The sequence below is a fragment of the Podarcis erhardii genome, assembly GCF_964252035.2.
Source record: "Podarcis erhardii genome assembly, chromosome: 3".
NCBI classification, from domain to species: domain Eukaryota; kingdom Metazoa; phylum Chordata; class Lepidosauria; order Squamata; family Lacertidae; genus Podarcis; species Podarcis erhardii.
This window is the reverse complement of record NC_138507.1, coordinates 21,785,622-21,808,246: the sequence shown is the minus strand read 5'-3', so window position 1 is coordinate 21,808,246 and position 22,625 is coordinate 21,785,622. Positions and strand designations below refer to the sequence as shown.

At 38.5% G+C, this 22,625-nt stretch overlaps 1 protein-coding gene across 1 annotated transcript in view; it reads left to right on the top strand.

Moving 5' to 3' along the window:
• Positions 1-22,625, top strand: part of ATAD2B (ATPase family AAA domain containing 2B) — a gene marked incomplete at its 3' end in the record, with an annotated part of 53,045 nt that overhangs the window by 2,438 nt on the left and 27,982 nt on the right. Inside the window, exons 2-13 of the mRNA XM_081856785.1 lie at positions 5,109-5,263; positions 9,834-9,880; positions 10,754-10,907; positions 12,362-12,464; positions 13,609-13,717; positions 14,103-14,219; positions 15,595-15,670; positions 16,255-16,353; positions 16,847-16,958; positions 17,696-17,811; positions 19,101-19,275; positions 21,051-21,139. Of these exons, the coding sequence (XP_081712911.1) occupies positions 5,109-5,263; positions 9,834-9,880; positions 10,754-10,907; positions 12,362-12,464; positions 13,609-13,717; positions 14,103-14,219; positions 15,595-15,670; positions 16,255-16,353; positions 16,847-16,958; positions 17,696-17,811; positions 19,101-19,275; positions 21,051-21,139 (1,352 nt within the window). The remainder of the gene's footprint in view (positions 1-5,108; positions 5,264-9,833; positions 9,881-10,753; positions 10,908-12,361; positions 12,465-13,608; positions 13,718-14,102; positions 14,220-15,594; positions 15,671-16,254; positions 16,354-16,846; positions 16,959-17,695; positions 17,812-19,100; positions 19,276-21,050; positions 21,140-22,625) is intronic.

Genomic DNA, 22,625 nt, shown 5'->3' with positions numbered 1-22,625 from the left:
ATACTGTATGTGAGCATTATCTGTCAACCTTTCAAATGTGAGAAATTATAAATTCCTGGCATGACACATTCAGCCAATCTGTTGTTTCTGTAGGGACAGACATAGATGTATTAAAGGGTGTTGTTTCTGTTGCTGCTTTGTAAAGTCACAAAGTAGCCTGATCAATGGGTCATCAAAAGTACTGTATAAGTACTGTATGTTATGTATAAAATGTTCCAATTATTTTTAACTTAAAAAGAGCAGTTGAGTGATTCTGTATGATAGCCTTGGACACTGAAGCACATCTTTTGTTTTACTTACATAAACTTATGGGGTTTGGATCTGAACCCAACTAGTTTACAATGTGTGAATATGAAATATCTTTCCTAAAAGACTTTAAAAACCTATTGAGTATTAGTAGTTTGCAGTGCTTTTTTTCTGGAGGAATGCAGGGGTACGTATACCCCTAAACATTTAGTGAATCTTAAGTTTGGCCTCATTGAGGGGCAGTATTTCAATATAAGTAGGAAAATGAGAGTATGGCTAAAAAATTTTTTTAGAGAAAAGGCACTGGCAGTTATAAAGAATGCTTAAAGACCCATTTAATAAAACAGCAGCATGATGCTGTGCATGGCTACTCAGGTACAGTGGTACCTCGGGTTAAGTACTTAATTCGTTCCGGAGGTCCGTACTTAACCTGAAACTGTTCTTAACCTGAAGCACCACTTTAGCTAATGGGGCCTCCTGCTGCCGTCGTGCCGCCGGAGCACGATTCTGTTCTCATATTGAAGCAAAGTTTTTAACCTAAAGCACTATTTCTGGGTTAGTGGAGTCTGTAACCTGTTAGTGTATGTAACCTGAAGCGTATGTAACCCGAGGTACCACTGTACATCCCACTGAGTTCATTGGGACTTACTCCCAGGTAATTGCTGTAGAACTGAAGCCTAAATTTAATCATAAGCATTTAAGATTGGTGAGTATGTATAAATTTACTGACAGTGAAAATGTTAAAGATGTTTACATCCATCCATGATAACATGGAAAACTAATTTCAGATATATGCCTTTAAAATTGCTTGTGTGCCTGTTCAGATTCTTAGGACAGTTATGTACTTTCATAGTGCACCTAATAGTTTCTAATTTCGGTCTCATAGAAAGAGATGCATATGATTGTGAAATGCGCCTAATACAGCAGATATAGGTATAAGTGTTTGAAAAATGTCTTTCAGGCCAGGCAAGTGAGTCTCTTAAGTATTCTTTCAAAAAACTACAGATGCTATATTTGAAATATTTGTATTGGGAACTAGATCCTGAATATTAGCCAGCTGTTTTAATGCGCTTATGGAGCTTTGCGTACATGCAGGGATTTTCTTGTTCTATCCTGAGCTGTTGGGGGAATCCCCATGCCGTCTTCTTTCCATTGAAGAGGAGGGTTCTTTGGAAGTGCATCTTGGATTGCAGTCGTTTCTTGTCATTCTTCCTTATCTGTTCCTTGTTTGACAAGTGGAATGCTTCACAATATTGCCTTTTTTGTAGGCTTATTTCAATATTTTTTAAAAAAACGTTATTTGCTTAGAAATCTGATGCTGATTCTGTTCAGCATTGTTTTGATTATTTCCGATGGAATATCATGCAAATTACATGCACTACTTATGTTCATTGCTGTTAAGTCTTATGTGCCTGTATGAATGGGAAAAACTGTATAAAAGGCGAAGTGTGATCATTTATTAAAACCACTTAGATAACAGTTGTCTGTCTCCCCCCCCCATGAGATACCATACAGAACAAAGCTGACCTATTAAAATTTTCCTTAGACCTTGTATAATAGTGGATTGCATGCAGACATTTTGAAGCCAGATTCCAAGAAAAAAAACCATACATATACAGTAATAGTGATTGTTTTACAAATAGCACCTTGCTATTTTTATTCTGCCATGACAGTATGTGAGGTCATAATCCTAAGCATACATGCTTCAAAGTCAACTCTAGTGAAATTAATAGGATTTACCTCTGTAAATATGATTATAATTGACATAAAAGCTTGTGCAACTTCTTGCTATTTGTTGTGTTAACATTTTTGTTTATCTAGAAAAGAGATCCTTAGCCATTTTTGTTAGATACCCGAGAGGTGATTTTAGTGTTGGAAAAAGTAATGTTTAGTGATTCTTGGATGAACATAGTTGCAGTAGCCTAGGTTACAGATAACAGAATGAGGTTTTTCCCCAAGTGGTATTGTTGTATATTTGGTAGTACGTACAGGAAATAAAGTGGAGTATTGTTCAGATTGATTTTTCAGATCATAAAAATTGTATGATTCGGATGTGTGTGTGTGTGTTTTTTTAAAAAAATCCTAAGCATTACTATTGATAATATTTGAAACTGGTTTTAAAATTAATCTTCTTTCATGTGGTTATTATTCTTGCCTTGTTATTTACAAAGCTAGTTTTATGATCCTTCGGGATGAAGTAAGATATCAGAGATACCAGCATTGCAGGGGGTTGGACTAGATGACCCTCTAAGTTCCTTTAAACTCTACAATTCTATGATTCCATGAGAACAAATGCTGTCATAAGGAGTGACCTTAATAATTATTTGTAAATTACAGTTGCTGGTTGAAGAAGGTCCTTACTTAGCACAACAGGGGGAAAGTTTCCATTCTTGTGATTTATATTTTTTTGGAGGGGGGAGGGGAAGATTTATGTAAGATTTGCCCAACTTAATTGAGCAAGAACACATTACTGAGAAATGCTGCCTGAGTTGTTACATGTGTTTGTTGCTAGAAGCAGCACTTTCAGCGTGTCTTGATTTAGAAGTATAGCACCCTCATGTATTTAATTGCAGTTGAGGCATAGAAATGTTCCAGCTGAAGTCTATACCAGTCTTCCATGATTTATCAAAATTGAAGTATTTTTGGAAACAAATCTCACTTAAAGGTTGAGAAATCTATCTATTATAATAGGCTTTATTTCATATTGAAAATTGATGTTGAATTCCCTGTGGCCTATCTAGTCCAGGTGCTGAATGGATATTGTGTGCTTCAGTGACCCTCATGGATCATCTGAATCATAACAAAGTTATTCAGAACAGCCTGTCAGAAGATTCTTATGCACCCTCTTCTTAAAAAAGCCCCAAGAATGAAATTGCATCACTTACTAGTCAGATTGTTGCAATTAATTTCTAAAAGTCATTGGGTTTTACTGTGTAATTCTAATCCATTGTAAATTCTGTCCTTAATTGTTAGGAGAAACAATGGTTTTAGCTTTTCATTCTGAAATACATTTGATGTTTAAATTGTTGTTACGCCCCTTGCCCCAGTACTCTGTAGTCTGAACAAACTTGCTACTTCGAGTCACTCAGCACATGAGATTATTTCAAAGCTTTTATCATTCTTGTAGCTTTCTTCTGGGCTGTGTCAATATTACAGATCAGGGGCCACTAACATTTTTGGGAGGAGAGAGAGATGAAGTTATTCAATGCACACAATGCTCGATTCTGCCCAGTATTACCTTGAAGAATATAACATTTAATGTCAGTGCTTAAGACACGTCACATAGAATGTGCAACATCCTTACCAATGCAAGTCCAAGCTAGTCAGCTGTAATTTAAATTGAACCCAATAGTTTCACAACCAGCCTTTGCCAAAATATTTTGTAGTTGTCCCCTAAGAATTAAAAAAAGGATAACTGTTGACAAAGGACTGTTAAGCTGTCTTGAAACAGTCACCAGAGCTAAACTAGAAATATATCTGGAAATCATTGTAGCTTGTGATAATAATCATTGTAGCTTGTGTTTAGAAATACTTGTTTTTAATTACATCGAGCAATAAGCTGGTTGCTAAGTGTCTTCAGGCAATGATGCAACAGTTTTTCTGCCTTGTCTGCTTTAGCTAGTTCAGCTCTCCAATACCACTCAAAAAACAGGTTTCAAACCAGTTGTGTAGCTTCATTTTCAACTCAGAACAGAATTACTCAGTATATTTAATAAAGGATTGGCCTGTTTCACTGGTATACTTCATTAATAGAGCAGGCACACCTTTGGGTTGTTCACACAGCATGTACAAACATGGCTGTGGTCTGGTAGCTTACTGTTTAATATTTTAAATTATATAGTGAGTTAATTTTTTTTCTAAATTAATTAATTCTGTTGTCTGTGTTCAGTATATTTAGTTTACAGCTCCATGCAGACTTGATAGCTAAGGAGCAGTCAAAGCATTTATTGTAGTAGTGTTCAAACTATATTCTATGGAATTCGGAGGTTGTCAAGAAGATCACTAACAGCGCTTTTCTATTTTAAAAAAAGATAGCATGTCAGCCTTTCAGAAAGTCTTGAGGGTATTCTAGGGCACTTCCTTGGTTTTTTGGTCCTTTTTGGTTAAAGGTTTTTTCTGGTGCCCGGCAAAAACTTAAGTATGTCTGGCGTGGTTTTCACAGGAGAGGGATCCGCAAGAAAAGAAGACCCCTAGGTTAGGAAACTTGAATTTTGTTGGCTTTGCAGGGAAATGAGGACTCTGAATTTAAATGGGATTTGAGAACTTCAAAGTACAAGTCCTTAATTTGTTTGTTGTTGTAATTCATTGAAACCTTCAAAAAGGTTTTAAATTCCCAGTTGCCAGTAACTATTCTTCAGAACCAAAGAAAAGCCATTTCAATGATAATGAGAAGAGGGTGTAAAAATATTCTGCAAAAGTGATTTTCCTTGTTAGCTTGCAAATTATATTATTTATTAATTAAAAGTTTTAGAGCATTTATGACCTCTAGATGTATCATGTGCTGTTTTGGGATGTATTGTAGTTTGATCAAAGGAAACGTTGGCTCTCCTCTCCTCTCTAATATAAATATTGGAGCTTGGTGAAAAATCTGATGCAGCCTCTGGAGAAAGATATAAAGCAACTCTTTCATTTTCCTCATGTCTTCTTCCTAGGATTAGATTTCAGTTTTGGCTTGGGTAGTTACATGTATTTTGTGAAATTCCTGTGGGTTCACTAAAAGTAGTACTACAGTTGTCTGAACAGAAATGGATTGCCCATCTTTTCCAGATATGGTCCCAGAATGTTTCTTTACCGATGAGAGGTGGTTTAAAATCAGGTGGTTTAAAATGAGACTATCAGCTTGTCTTTTTTTTTCCTCTTAGAGAGATGATGGTAGTGATGGTAGCTTGAGTGATAGCCACATATCTCCTCCAGCCAAACGTACCTTGAAACATGCAGATTCTGTATGCAAAGACAAATCAAAATCTCGCAGTACTGGGCAGCGAGAGGAATGGAGCATCTCAACTGGACAGTCCCGGTAAGAATGTTAACAGTATTCAAATATTTGTCCATTAGAGTTCTGCCCATTTGCTTGAACCCTGTAAATCTCTTGATAAAATGTCAAATCTCCATCCTTTTGCAGTGAAACATGTTGCAAAAAAAGTTCATCTACTGCTCTAACAGCATCCCCTTTAAAAATTTTCCCCTTCCATGGCATAATAAAATGAGCCCCGTGTCCTGATGTTATGGTATTAATGCATTTCCTGGCAGTTAATTATGCGGTGCGTAGACAATGCAGTGAAAATTGGGATTGTACCTGGAGGGGAAGGTGATAACTAGATTTGGAGTGTGTGTATGCTTTTGCCGGTAAACGTGGATTTCTTATAATCTCTATAATTTCTCAATCAGTCACGTGCTAACGGAAGCTTCTTTGTTTAGAACTTTATAATAAAGAATAAAAATAAAGCTGAGGCTTCTGACTTCATGCATAAGTCCATGAGACACAGCTTGTTCCTTCTCCCCCCACTCGACCACTTTATTTCAAATGACAAGCTTTGTTTGTGGAAAAACATCTGTTGCTTACATTTAAACATCTGCAATTCCTTGTGCTGTAAGTGCTGTAATACATTCCGTAAGATGAACTAGTTTAAAAAGCTCTGTGCCTTAAAGTAGGAAGAATGTTTCGATCTCTCCCTGTTTGCTACATGACTGCCTGTCAAGGACTCCTCCTTCAGTCATTCTATGCTGAGCTGAGCCATTATTTGTCCTAGCGTGTTGTCCAAACTTGGGCTCGTATTTCAGCTCTCCCAGAAAAATCACAACTTGTAACTAATGTTTGTGCTATGCAATGAAGTCAAACAGGAGAAGTTTTCTTGGTTATATCAGCGTAGGGGGAAAAAACACTGTGCAGAGATGACATATAAAGTATTTCAATCATTCTATTTCCCACAAATGTTACTAGCCTACAAAAATGTTTACTAGCCAGCTGGGAGATGACAGAAGATGTATGAAGAGCTGTGCCCCTCTTGAAGCAGCCCATTGCATTTCTGTGCTGGACATACAGGATGCTGTTTTCCTCCTATGGCTTGGTTTATATGTTGGGCATGGAGGGATAGAGTACTCTGTCCCCCTCTTGCCAGTCTGCTCACTTGCCTGCATGCAGTTCTATGTTGCCTACGGCTACCAGTAGCTAGTGCTTAAGTACAAAGCTGCTCTGTTTTCCTATTTGGTTCCCAGAATTGCAGAGATAGATGAATGGTCTCAGATGTCTGAAAATTGCACAACTGATGTACATTGTTATTTAAGCTGATAAATAACTGCACTGTTTATGCTGGTTGGAGTTGACATATAAATATCCTTATGCTTTCCCCCTACTTTGCCAAGGGAATAAATTGAAATATTGTTTCACGCCACCACAGTAGAGAAGATCCTCCAATGCTCTAGTTGCAATCTTCAGACTATCTTAAAGGGAAGTTCATTATAAAGCTCGTTACAATAGTCTAAACATAAGGTTACATGAGCATGCATCACAGTGGCAAGGTTATCTCGACCCAGGGCAAGCTGTGGCTGGTGCAAGCAGTCAGAACTGGTAATAAGCACTTTTTGTCACTGAGGCTACCCAGGTCTCAAGTAATGATGGTGGATCAGGAGAACCCCCAGACCTATGAACCTGCTCCTTCAAAGTGTGTGACTCCATTGAGGACAGGTCATATACCCAATTCCTGGATGCGACATCAAAATACCAGCAGTACCCCTATCTTGTCCAGACTCAGTCTGTTTGATAGCCCTAATCCAGCCTATTACCACTTCCATGCAGTGGTTCAGCACTTACACAGCTTCAACCAGTAAATAGATCTGTGTGTAATCCACATATGGGTGACACTGAACTCCAAAACCCCAGATGACTGCCTCTGGCTGCTTCATATAGTTTGGGGACAAAATAGTACACTGCCGGTCTCCGCAACACAATTTCCAAGGCATCTAACAGGATTCTTCCATTGCTAGTTTTTGGAAACATTTCTGCAGGTAAAAGTGGAACCACCACAACTCAAATACCCCACCGAACCGCTCCAGGAAGATGTCATTGGTGATATCAAAAGCCTTCCAAGTTTTCTAGAGGAATCAGCAAGGTTGCACTTTGCCCCAACTCTGTACCAAAGCTGGGCATAAAGCTTGTTTGAAATGGGTTAAGATAATTAGTTTAATCCAAGCACTCCTGGAGTTGCCTGGCTATTGCTCTTTTGAGAACCTTTCTCCAAGAGAGGATATTAGCTATTGGCTATAGGGTCCAGAAAAAATATCTTGAGAAGGAGGCACTCCGTTGCCTCTTCCAAAACAAGAACAGCCACGCAAAGACACATTGGTAGTCACAAACTGAGCCTTCTTTGGCACCATCACTGCCATACAGTAGGCACAATTATAAGTTCTTTCTTGTGCTTGGTCATCTTTGCTGCAAGTCTTGCACTATAGCTTTCCTGCTTGCTTCATTGCCTGAAGTGGTGGTAGTAGTAGTAGTAGTAGTAGTAATAATAATAATAATAATAATAATAATAATAATAATAAATACTTATTAAATTTATACCCTGCCTATCTGGCTGGGTTTCCCCAGCCACTCTGGGCGGCTTACAGTGCATAAAAAATTGTAAAATATTAGACATAAAAAAATTCCCAATACAGGGTTGCCTTCAGATGTTTTCTAAAAGTCAGATAGTTTTTTATTTCCTTGACATCTGATGGGAGGGCATCCCACAAAGATGAATGTATAATAATAATAATAATAATAATAATAATAATAATAATAATAATATATTTATACCCCGCCCATCTGGCTTGGTTTCGCCAGCCACTCTAGGCAGCTCCCAACAGAATATTAAAAACACGATTAAACAACAAACTTTGAGAACTTCCCTAAACAGGGCTGCCTTCAGATGTCTTCTAATAGTCAGATAGTTTTTTATTTCCTTGACATCTGATGGGAGGGTGTTCCACATGGTGGGCGCCACTATTGAGAAGGCCTTCTGCCTGGTTCCCTGTAACCTCACTTCTTGCAGGGAGGGAACCGCCAGAAGGCCCTCAGAGCTGGACCTCAGTTTTTGGGCTGAATGATGGGGGTGTTCCTGGAAAACCATTTTTGGATACTTAGCAGTAATGGTGTTGGTGCCCGTTCCCTCTCACCATTTTGTAGTGACACCAATGCCTCAACAGGATCACCAGTAGTGTCAACTTGAAAATCCCCCAGAGCATTCAGGAATCCTGGTTCCATAATTCTTTGTGAATGGACCATTTTAACTGACGCCCACCCCCCGCCCTGCATTGGGAAGTGGGGCAGAACTTGCTACCTTTGGCCTAAACCTGACAGGAAGTGGTTTATCCATGTTTCATAGAACATCTCCTAGCATCTTTACTTTTACTTTTTGGAGAAATATTTTAAAACTGAATGCCTGATGGTCCTGCCAGTCATTTTCTGTTCCAGAATAGAGTAATTGCTTCAGTAATTTTTCTTGCAAGAATCTTTTCTATTTGTCTACTGATAGCCTTATCAGATAGGTGAAACACCGTAGTTATTTCTTTGCTTTATATTTCTGAATTAAACACGGCATCTTTGTGTGTGCTCTACCACTGAGCTATGACCCGTTTCCTTTATTTTGGAAAGTACTTCAAATTTTAAATCTATTCTTACTTTTTAAAACAGAAAATTACAGTTCTATAGAATCAATGTACAGAATACTTGTGTCTTATGAGTTCTTGAGCTGATCAATAGAGTGGCTGTAAATTTTGTTTATTTAATCCATTAATGAATAAAGCATAAACCTTTACTTATTAAATAGTTTTAACCTAAACTATGAGTTAATATGTACACTGCAGCTTAGCAAGACTCTTAAAAATCAATACATTTTTTTGTTTTTAAAAATGACTAGGGAGGAGCACAGTGACTATGAGCCCCTGTATTGAAGCCTGTATGTACTTGCTAACCATATTTTGTCATGCAAGCCAGATCTATGTTTCACATTGCCCAAATATTGGCTTTTGAGTCTTCACCTTAAGTGGAATTCCAGGTTGTTTTTTTAATCTGAACAGTTTCACAGGTACAGATTTTCTCATCAGCATAACAGTGATGGGGAAACATATCTGCTAAAATTATCCTGGGCATACAGCTATTTACAGTCCTGGAACCTGTCACTGATTAGCCCTGTGAAGCTTATGTCTAATACCAGCACAAAATTGTGGTAATGGGTTAAATAATCATAATAGGCAAGTTTTTGCTGTTTTAAGATCTCCGTAATATGACTACTTCTTACTAATACGTTTTAACATTTGAGAGCTAATGTTCTGCAGATAAGGACATTCTAATTTCATTATTGATTCCCTTGGGTGAACTTGGGCAGATCTCTGGCTCTGTCTCATTTCCCCATCCACAGGTGTTGAAGAATAGTTATCTATTGTGAAAGAGAGTGAGATATAAAACTACTTGTTTGAGAAGTAGTTTACTATGATACTAGCAGTGGTCATATTCAGTCTGTAACATTTAGGTGTAATGCAAGTTATGTGTGGCTTGTAACTTTTAATAGAACAAATGAATATATTTTGCAAATTTAATTATTTTGTAGGTTAACTTCTCAATCTGGTGCTACATTACCAAATGGACGTAGTTTATGTAAGTACTTTATTTTTTACCTATGACCTTTCCAATTAATAGTGATTTTTTTTTGTTCCCTTGTGTCTTCTGTCTTTCAGTGTCAGGAATTTGTTGTTTTTTCGCCCACGCAAACAAATGAATTACCAATAAGATTCCATGCAGCATTATTTGCCATGATTTTCTTCTTATTACATTCACACATTATGATAATTGTCATCTAAAAATAGTTGCTACTCTAAAGAAATGAGGATAAATATACCGTAAATCAATAGTGAAGTGGGAGGCTATGAAATGAAAAGAAGTGATTTTTACAAGGAAATTGCTTGTTTATATTATGAGGTTGAAGCAGAATTGATAAGGTGATTTTTACTTAAATAAAATAGAAATAGACTAAGGATTTATTAAGGCTAAAAAATAGCTAGAAGATATTGCAGGAGGAGGAGAAGAAGAAGAGAGTACAGTATAGTGATTAGGATCTTGGGAGTCCATGGTTCAAATCTCCACTCGGCCATGAAGCTCACTGGGTGACCTATGGCCAGTAATTGTCTCAGCCCTAGCCTACCTCACAGGGTTGTTGTGGGGATTAAATGAGGAGGGGGAGAACCATGATCTCTACTTTGAGCTCCTGGAATAAAAAGCGGGGATATGAATGCAATAAATAAATAAATAAATAAATACATACAATAAGCAGAGAGACAAGGTGACTTACCTGAATTTAGGCATGTGGTTGATCTGTCAAGTTGGAATATAATAAAAGTGATCCCGCAAGGAAAGTGAGAGGGGACAAAGTATCTTCCCAGCTTTCTTACTGTACTGTACTTGTACCTTTCATATTTTAAATTTATCATTATTAGCATATAATTCTTATTAAAACATTTAAAATCATTTCAGCTCTCAAAAGTAATTCTCTTCGTGGGGAGAAAAAGGTTGATGGGGACCATGCCTGTATAAATGGAGGTAGAGAAATCAGAAAAAGTTGCCGATCCAGAAAAAACAGATTTGAAAGTTTGAATCAAAGTTTACTGTTTGACCAACTGGTAAACAGGTATGTGGAAATTTTCCAATAACGTTTTCTAGATTACTGGCTTAGTTGACATATTTTGTTTTCAGATTGCGAGAATACGTCCTTTAGCCATTCCTAAATTGCTGCTAATTAGTTTTTGATTTAAGTGTTTGACATATCATTAACAAATATATCCTAGTGCAGAACTGTTGGTCAAAATATTGAAATTTTTGTTTAATCAAACACAGCCATGCATACAAATTGGTTTCCTTTCTGGATTATTTTAGTCTTAACTCCGTTTAACAGAGATTTTGATCTTTTTCTTCAGCTTCTAACATCCTATGGTTTTTGCAAAGTTATTGAAACTACAGATGTTAACAACGATGATTGAATCTACTGTATAGTAAATTTCATGCTTGGACATTATTATGCTCCAGTTTTTATCACTGTTTTATTTCAGTGTAACTACTGAAAGCAGGTGGCTTTTATTCTCTTTGTGACCTATAAAGCAGGGGTGGCTATTTTTTTTTTTTTAAATGCTATGGGCAATTGACAGCCACCCCTCCCAAGTACCACATGGCAGTGGTGTGCATGGCCAGTATATTTGCAGACTACACATGCAGCATACATACGCAAAAGAGACCACAAAGTACACTTGCACATGCACACTCATGCAGTGAGTGCGCATACATCCATAGACTCTCTCTCACACACTAGTAACTTAGCTAGATTCTTACACAGTGGTACCTCTGTTATAGCTAATGGTTATAGCTAATGGGGCCTCCTGCTGCCGCCGCACAATTTCTGTTCTCATCCTGAAGCAAAGTTCTTAACCCGAGGTACTATTTCTGGGTTAGCAGAGTCTGTAACCTGAAGCGTATGTAACCCGAGGTACCACTGTATGGTAGAAAAGGCAGTAGCATTTCTCACCATATTTTCTTCTCTCATAAATTTAGGCCGAGCTAGCATCCATTATTCATGCTCATGCAATTTATAACTGATTAGGTCATACAGCATTCCATGAGTACCTTGCCTTCACAGAATTCCCGAAATCACCAAAATCATCATCTCACAACTTACTGTGTTAACACAGATGTTAACACAGAGCACACACACACACTCTTTCTTTGCAGGATGAGAGTTATTATAAAGTTCTCCCCATCCTAGCAGTAAGGTGGTGGTGGGGAAGTGAACCTTTTCCTGTTCACAGTAGGACCCATGATGAATAAAAAGAGTGTTCCCAAGACACCCTGTCCCCACATACCTGTACTAACATGAGGGAAACGCTGCTTTTTATTCTTCATCTCTAGCGAGCAGGTAGAAGGCTTTATCACCTGATCTTAGAGGGAGATGAAGCGATAAAGCATCCTTTTGCTTTCTCTTGATGGAGCAATTTCAAACGAGGATGCAGAGCACTTAATCTCAGTGCTGAGCACTACTGTTTGCATAGTAAACAGTATCACATATCATTTAAAAACAATGTTCATATATTACAGCACTGCTGAAGCTGTTCTTCAGGAAATGGACAATATTAACATCAGACGGAATAGGCGATCAGGTGAAGTGGAACGGTTGCGCATGTGGACAGATACAGAATTTGTAAGTTCAAGTTTCCAGACCTCAAGTTATAAAAATATATCCTTTCAATTTTAAACATTTCGAAGATATCTGTATCTTCCATGCAGCGCTTTAAACAGATGAATAAAATATTGACTTTTTAAAATTATAAATTAATATGTTTGATTCATTTGCAAATAATCATGACAGCGATGGAGCAGAGAGGGAGAGGTATGTGATATAGGCTTATATAAAATAGCTGCCAATTTATATTGTGTGTTTGTGTGGGGGGGGGCAGGGGCTGGAAATCTAACAGCAGTAGTATAACTTCTGGCAAAACTGAATACAAATTCTGTGTGTAGCATATATTTGGCTGATCCATCTTTGGGTTTGCAAAGTTAATATAGACCAGTTCAGCTGTTGTTTTCTTCTACTGTTGAGTGGTCAGGGCCTGTATTGTTCCTGTGATTTCTTGAGGCCTCCCTCGAACAGTACAACAGCACATTTGAAAGCTAGTCATAGCTCAGGGAGTTGTCTTAGTTCCCATCTGCCACAACTCAGCAGACTTGCACAACTGTTGAAATGCAATGGCAAATGGCTTGGTAAGTGAAAGCCAATTGATGAGGCAACAAGGCTTCCTCTTTTATGAGCTGGCTAAGTTGCAACAGCCCCGCCCTCCCAAGCAACCCTATTGGCTGTTGGGAAGCTGTAGCTCTGTGTGGTGGAATCCCAGAGTCTCTGGTTCATTTCTGTGGCTCCCAACCTTTGGGCAGCATCTTTGTGGGCGTCCCATTGCTGCATGGTGGCAAGAAGACCAAAGAATTTGAACAGAATAATTGGGGGCACTTGCACTGTGCACCACCTGTAAGTTCCAGAATGCTGAATGTGCTCCTTTCCCCAAAATGTGAACGCTTGTTCAATAGCAGCTGCTCCACTATTACAATAGCAAATATTTTTGTATGGCATAAATTTGTGAAGATAGATGCTGTAACAAATTTGTTTTGTTGGTCTTGATGTTGCTGTAGTAGGGAAATGATAACATGCTCACTGTGTCTTCAGTGTCAGTAGCTGATTTATAATTGCTTATAGTCCCAAGCATCACTTATTTCTCACCTTGAACACTTCCCAGATGATGCGTGTTTCTTGTTTTACAATGCAGATCATGCTGATATTATCTTTATTCCAGGAAAACATGGATATGTATTCACGTGTCAAGAGGAGGAGGAAATCACTGAGGAGAAATAGCTATGGAATCCAGAACCACCATGAAGTTTCCACAGAAGGGGAAGAAGAAGGTAATGACAGAGGTTAGCTAGCTACCTTTGTAGGTGCTATTGAAAATGTTTGTGTAAAAAAGCCAATATAGGGGTTACAAGATTATATAGTCATGGAATTGCTGATATATTTAATTTTGTTTAGTTATATCCCACAGACCAAAATAATCTCTGCTCTGAACATATTCAATTTACTGAATCTGTCATTACACTGAACAGATTGATTTTAAATTCTTTACCACCTGTGATAAAATTTATCCTGATATATTATAAAAATACTCTTTGTGACCAAATTTTATCTGTCTGTCTGTCTGTCTATTAGAATCATTTTACAAATTAACAGGAATCCTTTTACAAGAGTCTGCAATGAAGTTGTTTAAATTCTTTATTTGCCTTTTATTTCTAGAATCTCAAGAAGAAGATGGAGATATTGAAGTAGAGGAGGCAGAGGGAGAAGAAAATGATCGTCCATATAACCTGAGACAAAGAAAAACAGTGGAGAGATACCAAGCGCCTCCTATAGGTAAGAGAGAAGCATAAACATGCACACCACTCTTCCTTAATTTTAGTAGCTGTGTTGGTCAGGCTGTCTTCAGTGTATAGCAAGAGAAATGGTACCTTTTTACCTGATGATTTATTTAACTGCTGGAAGCCCAAGGGTCTTTCATAATATTTTTCTTTTTGCACTGGATGTTCTTTGAGACATTATTGCCACATTTGCATGTTGCACTACAGCATAGTATAAGATAATAATCAATGAGCTTAGGCAAGCCTTGAGCTCATGTGCTCTTCCTTCTGAATGAATAGCTGGAAGGAAGTCAGGTGCTTTTTCTTTTTCGTAATTATGGCTTGTTATAACATTCTAAACAAACCATGGTTAACATAGACTGGTTTGTTTGAAACCATGGCTTCAAGTTAATGTTAACTTGTTGGTTTGGATAAAATGTCAAACCACAGTTAAGAAAAAGAAAAACGCATTTAACCTTCCAGCTATTCAGAATGAATTATGTATGGTTCTAACTCTGTGTCTGTTTCACTGACAATTCTTGTACAACCTCTGCCATTTAGGTATGATGAGATAAGCAGTAGAACTTTGCTCTCCTGTGTGACTCCTTTTCTCTCTGCCATCTTGCTGTGTGCAGCAGTGATGGGAAATCTGTGTTTCTCCAATTGTTGGACTCCAGATCCCATCAGCCCCATCTATCATAGCCAGTGCTCAGGGACAAATGGAGTTCATAGTCCAGCAACAGCTGGAGGACAAGAAGTTTCCTACCCCTGGTGTAAAGGACTGGGAGAGCCCATAATTAATTTAAATAGGAAATCTGCTTGGTTGCACCTTTTAACTTTTATTTATACTTGTATATTTTGAGAGGAATCCAGTGGAAGTTGTGGTACATATGTCTTAAAGAAATGAGTGTGATTTCAGTAGGGTTGCCATATGTCCAGAATTTCCCAGACGTACCCGGGATACTGCAGTTGCAAGCAGTGTTCGGGCAGAAATTGACAAAATGTCTGGGAAAATCCAGACATATGGCAGCCCATGCCGGCACTGTCGTTTTTACTGAATTTCCTCAGAAATAGCTCAAAAACAACCAATTTCTTGGCAATTTTGCAAATAAAGCTATTTTTTAAAAAAATATGGCAACCCTAGATTTGGGAAAACTGGTTTGGAGAGATGATGATGATGATGGAGTTTTTAAAAAAGTTATTGCTTGCTTGCTTGCTTGCTTGCTTGCTTGCTTGCTTGCATAAAGGTCTGAGCTTTGCGTAAAGGTTGTGAGCTTTAGCAAGATACCTAACAGTGAGCATGTAGTTGTTTGTATAAATCTGTAAGAAAATAAAAATAATAGTACACAAATTTGTATTGCATTTTTTTCAAATTGGTTTGTCTTCTCCAGTGCCCGCACACCAGAAGAAAAGGGAAAATGCATTGTTTGACATACATAGATCTCCTGCAAGAAGAAGCCATATCAGGTAAATCAGGGACCAGCAATGTTTGGGGGCATATAGGTACATTTGGAATTTTGAGAGAGTCCCACGGGCACTACTTTCTCTTCCCCAAGTCACTTCCGCCCCAAAATGTAAAGAGACAATGTTTCTGTGACACACACATAGGGGAGCAGGAAGTACATTGGCGGTGATAAACTTGGTCAAATTTATCATGGTTTATTAGATCAAGTCACAACAGAACCAGGCCATAGTGAAATATTTCAAATATCATTATAAACTTGAGCTTTAACTTCTCCTGTTTCGAACAAATCTTGCTTAAGATTAACCATAGTTAGTTGGAATTCGATAAAATGACAACCTGTAGTTAATAAAAATGGAAGTAAAAGCTTCCAGTCTTACATGCTGATGAGGGGGGGGGGGGGTGTGAGGCTTCTTGTAACTTAGTCCTTTCACAAGAAACTGGTTTATCATGACATCTGAGCCGGTTCAGTGTATGAAGATAAGGTGGTTTTATCTGCTTATTACATTTTGTTGGTGTTCTTAACTGTTAGCATTGGAACGCTGAATACATGCTGTTCTTCAGTGAAATACTTTTGTTGCTTCCATAGGAGAAAGAAGCATGCTATTCATAGCAGTGATACAACCTCTTCAGATGAAGAACGCTTTGAAAGAAGAAAATCTAAGAGCATGGCAAGAGCAAGGAACAGGTAATTTTTTGTTCTTTTCAACTTGGGGAATAACAGCTTCACTATACTTGGCTTGGTGAAGCTTGTCAGACATGCAAAACTATTTTATTCTGACTCAGATAATTGGCTCATCTAATCTAGTATTCTCTGTTCTGACTGGCAGCAAGTCTGCTCCTTAAGTGTTTTTTAAATTAAAGATGCATGGGTGGGATGTAGTCTGAGACTTCGCTTGTAAACTATGTGGTTTATACTTTTTATCGTACAGATTTTGTATCTTTGCATGTGTCGTACTCATACTCCTTATTGTAAATTAGTCTTTTGGTTCTTTCTCCCTGATACTTAGCGACACTTTTCCTCATGGTGGCTGAAGTTAATAGTATTATGTTGGGACATATTGAAACATCATATGGTTTCCCCCTTGACATACATGTAGTTTCATTGGATGGTAACCCTGCTCACCTTGAAATTGAATGTGACCTAATTGAGTGCTGTTTTTGTATCTGTATTGAAACAGATGTCTGCCTATGAACTTCAGAGCAGAAGACTTGGCCTGTGGAATCCTGCGTGAACGAGTGAAAGTTGGTGCAAGTTTGGCTGATGTAGATCCTATGATTCTTGACAAATCGGTGCGTTCCATCTATTTGTCTTCATAACTATTTTACAACAAACTAATCAGAATTGCTAATCCGAAGCTTAAATAAATGCATAATTAGTTGCCTAATTAGATCAGCACTTGTTGTGTTGTATATTGCTGACTCAAAAACAATCAAACCAGGAAACCATAAATTACACTTCCAAAGTTAAAAATAAATTCATAGTTTAATAAACCTGGTTGTGAATGCCTACCTGTTCCATACCTGACATAATACGTTAGATATAGGGCAAGTGGGAGCATGGGTACCAGAGAACAGTTGGGAGCCTTAAAATGCTCCTGTTTGTACCTTAGCGGGGGGGGGGGGGCTTGCTGTTAGTGTCAATCAGCTGATCAGTGGTGACAGCAAGCCTGCAGCAGTCAGCTGAGCTGCGGAGTACCCCGTTGGGGCTGGCAGTAAGCACAAGTGCCCCTTTGCATTGCATTGCATTGAATTGAATTGAATTGAAACCAGCAATGCCAAAGGATCTTCTTCTATAGGTATGGCAGGTGCTGTACCTGCAGAAGATTTTTTTCTTTTGGGGTCCCTTGATGTCAGATGACTGACACTTGGGAGGCTCTGCCCACCTGCCAAAATGGCCATGGTGGGGAATGATCCGGGAGGTGGGGATCCAACCCACTGCCTGGAAACTGTTCCTCACCCCTGTTCTAAGCTTATGCTGATTATACATGAAACCAATAGCTAAAAAATACTATTTATCTCCCTTTTAGGTGCGCTTTGATAGCATAGGTGGACTGAGCAATCATATTCATGCACTTAAGGAAATGGTTATATTTCCTCTTCTTTATCCTGAAATATTTGAAAAATTCAAAATTCAGCCACCAAGGTAAGTAGATTTTTTTCCTTCATATAAATTTTCTTTGTATTTGATGTATATTGTTTTAATATATTGTGCTTGAGAAGGAATTTAGCATACTCTGGGATGTACTATGCCACTTTCCCCAAGATTGTCAACACAGAGGTGAAAGAAGAGTGATGTTGAAGGGAACATTTGGCCGGCTAAGTCCACCGTTCACTTATTTCTTGAAGAAACCATTCAGCACAACTAGTTGTAAAGTTCAGATTAAGTTAATTCCAATACATACAATTAGAAGAACTATGTATTTGGCTCAGTCCAATTGACTAGGAGCTGTGATGGGGTGGTGATCGCAAAAGTAATTTGAAGAGTGTACAATTATTATTATTTTTAGTTTGCTTAGAGTCTTAAATATGCATAAGGGATTTTACTGGATGATGGTCAGGACCTCTATAGCTTGTTGCTGTGGTTAAAAAAGGAGTGTTAATGTGGAAGGACTGATGAACCGAACATTTGCTTTTCTTTTGCGATTGTGTGTGTCAGGCCCTTTCTGAAGAATAAAGCAGAGGAGGCTTTTTATGTGTGGTCTAAAAAGCATAGTAGCATTTTGGATTTAATCTGACCAGGGAAAGAAGTTACTGCATTTTTGAAGATTCATGCAGTGATGTCAGTAGAGATGAGATGTGTTATTCAGAGCCTTTAAAATAACTACAAGAAGTTGGCAAAAAAGGGTTTCATGACATGGCAAACTTGTGCAGTAGGAGACACAGAGCTTTTCTAACAGAACCAATGTGTTAAATCATAGAATCAACACTCTACTGTTCCTCTTGTGCCTTAATTGATTTCCTCTGCCTTTTCCCTCATTTTGTAAACTGCTTTGAGGTTTTTACAGTAAGGCGGTGTATAAATTTTATGAAATAAATAAATATTGGGTAGATTTGCATAAGGGTAAGAGAACCAGAGAGAGAGAGAGAGATGGATGTATGTTTGAATTGTAATCTTACCAGTAAAAACTTTTCCTCTTGGCAATCAATCTTTAGAAATATATCTGATGCTTCTTTTAATCTTTGATATTGCACTAGAACCCACTGACCTGGCTGCTGACACATCAGCAAGAAGTGATAGACTTACCTTTCTCTTTAAATGATTTGGAACAGAGAGAATAATTATTACATTCCCAAACAAAAAATGAACATACCCGGGGGGGAAATGTTGGGCACATCATTATTGGCATTCGTGCCATGTGGGTAACAAATACTTTCTGCATCGAACAAGAAACAAAGAAATAGTGATTACTATATTTATCCATTTGTCTTCAGGGGCTGTTTGTTTTATGGTCCTCCTGGAACAGGTAAAACCTTGGTAGCTAGAGCTCTGGCCAATGAATGCACACAAGGGGAGAGAAAAGTTGCTTTTTTCATGAGGAAAGGAGCAGACTGTCTCAGCAAATGGGTTGGTGAATCTGAACGGCAACTTCGACTCCTCTTCGATCAAGTTAGTACACAACATTATCTCTTTGATAGTTTCAACCCAAACAGGATGGGAGTGCTTGTCAGAAATGTTTTCATTGGAGGCTGTGATTCTGGAGGCAGGGATGTTAAAAGGCGGTAAAAATTCACCTGTTGACACAGGGAGGAAAATAAAATCCAGGAAGCATTGCTCTTGCTCTGAACCATCTTCATTTGCAGTTGGTGAGATCACGTTGCCAAATCGGATTAGCTACATAATGTTGTAGCGTCATCATATTTTCTACTGGAACTTTTGCTGGAATCACAGCAGGAAGAGAAGAAGGGATTTTATTTAAGTAGCAGCAAAGTGTAGGCAAGAATGGCTTCACATTAATAAGCACAAAACGGACATTAAAGCCAAGGCTCCTATGTAGGTCTACTCAAAGCTAAGTCCCATTGAGATTCCACCTAAACATTAGGAAGAACTTCCTGACAGTAAGAGCTGTTCGACAGTGGAATTTGCTGCCAAGGAGTGTGGTGGAGTCTCCTTCTTTGGAGGTCTTTAAGCAGAGGCTTGACAACCATATGTCAGGAGTGCTCTGATGGTATTTCCTGCTTGGCAGGGGGTTGGACTCGATGGCCCTTGTGGTCTCTTCCAACTCTTCTATGATTCTATGATTCTAATGGGGCTTACTCCTAATAAAGTAATGATAGGATTTCAGCTTTCAGTTTACTTTGGGACACATCCTCCCTCCACAATTGCTTTCACTCTGTGGAAATCAAAACAGGCATAATTTCTCATATCCCTAGTTTCTTATAGCAGTGCTTAATTGCACTGTGTTGACAGATGATTTAAAAAGATACAAAGGAAACATTTTATTATCTAGATTGTCTAAAGCTTTTGTTCACTAGCATATTCAATGTTGATTTAACTCAGCAGTATGGAATGGAGCCTAATTTCTTGCTACATAAAATGCAGGATTTTCTGTTTACGGAAGGTGTCTTCTTATGAACAGAAGCAGTCCTTCCCTGAGCAGAGTGAAAACTAAGCTCAAACCCTATAATTGTCAGATTTTGTTAGAAATAGTTTAAGTACGCTATCGGGTTTTTCTTAGAATACTAAATAACATGGAACACTTAGGTGAATTCCTAGAATAGAAACGTACAAGAGGACAAAGCATGCTCTGTGTAAATGAGAATTTCAGGCTTGTTCTCTTTTTATAGTGTGTTCATTAAGCTTTTCTTTTTGTTGGATCGATTGGGTGTACCTGCTTGGAAAGAAATAGGAGCAGGTTGTTTGAGCAAAAAACTTGCTGTAGCTTACTTTTACCTTGAATTAGAAGATGAGGGACGTTACCCTGACAGTTCATACCTCTCAGCTGAACACTGGAAGAGTTGCAATGCAGTGATACTCTGGACCATCTCATATGGAACATAGACCAACAATTACAATTCCTTTCAAGCAGATGAACTGTTGAAAGTGAATCTTGGCTCTCACAAAAAGAAAATATTTGGCATGAGACAGGAGGTAGACTTATGAATGTAATCTTGCAGAATTTGAGAAACAACCTGTTTATTTTCCCCTCTTTTAACAACATCCTGAATCTGTACTATTATTGCTGTTGCCATTTAGTAAAATGCATTTGATCAGTGAACACCTTTAGTGGGTGAACTTTAGATTTATGACCAGAGTGGGTTTACCCAGAAGGACAGCAGTTCAAGTTAGACATTAATTAAAGGTACAGGTAGGCTTAGTCGTTGGCATTATAAACAAATGCTTTTCTTGTTCTTTTTTAACTAATACTGTTTGTTGCTCACCAGGCATACCTGATGAGGCCATCCATAATCTTTTTTGATGAAATTGATGGATTGGCCCCAGTCCGTTCTAGCAGGCAGGACCAGATTCACAGGTAATTCTAGTGTATTACTTCTGAATATCTTGTGTTGGCTCCACAGTTTCGTTGTTCACACAATGGTAGATCCAACACCTTTTCATATTAAGTGCATAGTGCGGGATTCAGGTAAGGGCTTTGTCAAGCACAAGGATTTCCACTTGCACAGTGTAAGGCTCCCTGTGCCTTACACAGATCTTCTGTGGAGGGTTGGGGGACACGCCAGAACAGATTTAAGGGGTTTGTGGGGAGAAGAGAGGGAGGGGAAATTCTGTTATGCAGCCAAAGGTTTTTGTGCTAGTGGAAGCACTTTGTTGAATACCACCCATAAATATTTAGGCCAGTGAACATGATAAATAAAACGTAACATGAAAACTACTAGTAAGCAAATTGTCAGGAGAATGTTCTAAATGGTTTAACTGGATTCCCCACACCCCAACTTTTATCTCCTGTGAACAAAATACTTTTTGTTAGCTTCTGCAAGGTAAGCTTCATTTTAATTCTAGCAACTTATTTGATCACTGATGTATAACTGATACAGGAATTGTGCACACAGTGATGTGGCTGTGCTCTCTGGATGCTTATCAGTGGTACCTTATATGGTGGAAAGGGCTGTGGGGCTCAAATGCGGCTGTGAATAGATTGGAAATTTGCCCTGCAGCAGTAGTGATAGGCAAAAGATAGCTGGTATATCTCTTTGGCTTTTCCTTGGAGAGCAGTGTGGTGTAGTGGTTAAGAGCGATGGTCTCGTAATCTGGGGAACCGGGTTCGCGTCTCCGCTCCTCCACATGCAGCTGCTGGGTGACCTTGGGCTAGTCACACTTCTCTGAAGTCTCTCAGCCTCACTCACCTCACAGAGTGTTTGTTGTGGGGAAGGAAGGGAAAGGAGAATGTTAGCCGCTTTGAGACTCCTTCGGGTAGTGATAAAGCGGGATATCAAATCCAAACTCTTCTTCTTCCTTCTTTTTTATTTGGGAGAGATTGAACAACAACAAAAAAAGGTTTTCTCCAGACTTCGTGTAGGTGGGCAAGGATCAAACAGAAACAGGTTAAGGATTGCTCTTTACATTGCTTCTCTGTGGAGCATTGTCAGGGCATAAAAGAAACTCTTCTTTGTTGAATAATGGGATACAACATAACTTTGTGAGAAGACATATTCAGAATTATTATGCCTTTTGGGATCGTATGCTTGTCACTTGCATACTTAGGCCTTGTCTATGAGCAACACCAAAAATGATAGTTCATTTCAAGTGCTTCACTATAGTGTTCATAACTATAGTGTTGCTAACCTTGGCTGGGATCCAATCTCCCACAAGCAGTGTTTGACTCTGGACTCTCCTGCTGGTAGAAGGAGCCGACAATGATTTTTCTGACTTTCCGTCACAACGAAAAAAATTTGTACCCTCTGAAAATCTTCTGCAGAGGGTTGGGGGACCCAGCAATAAAGGGGAATATTTTACAAGAGAATGATTCTGAATTGCTTTCCCCTTTCTGCCAGCAGGAT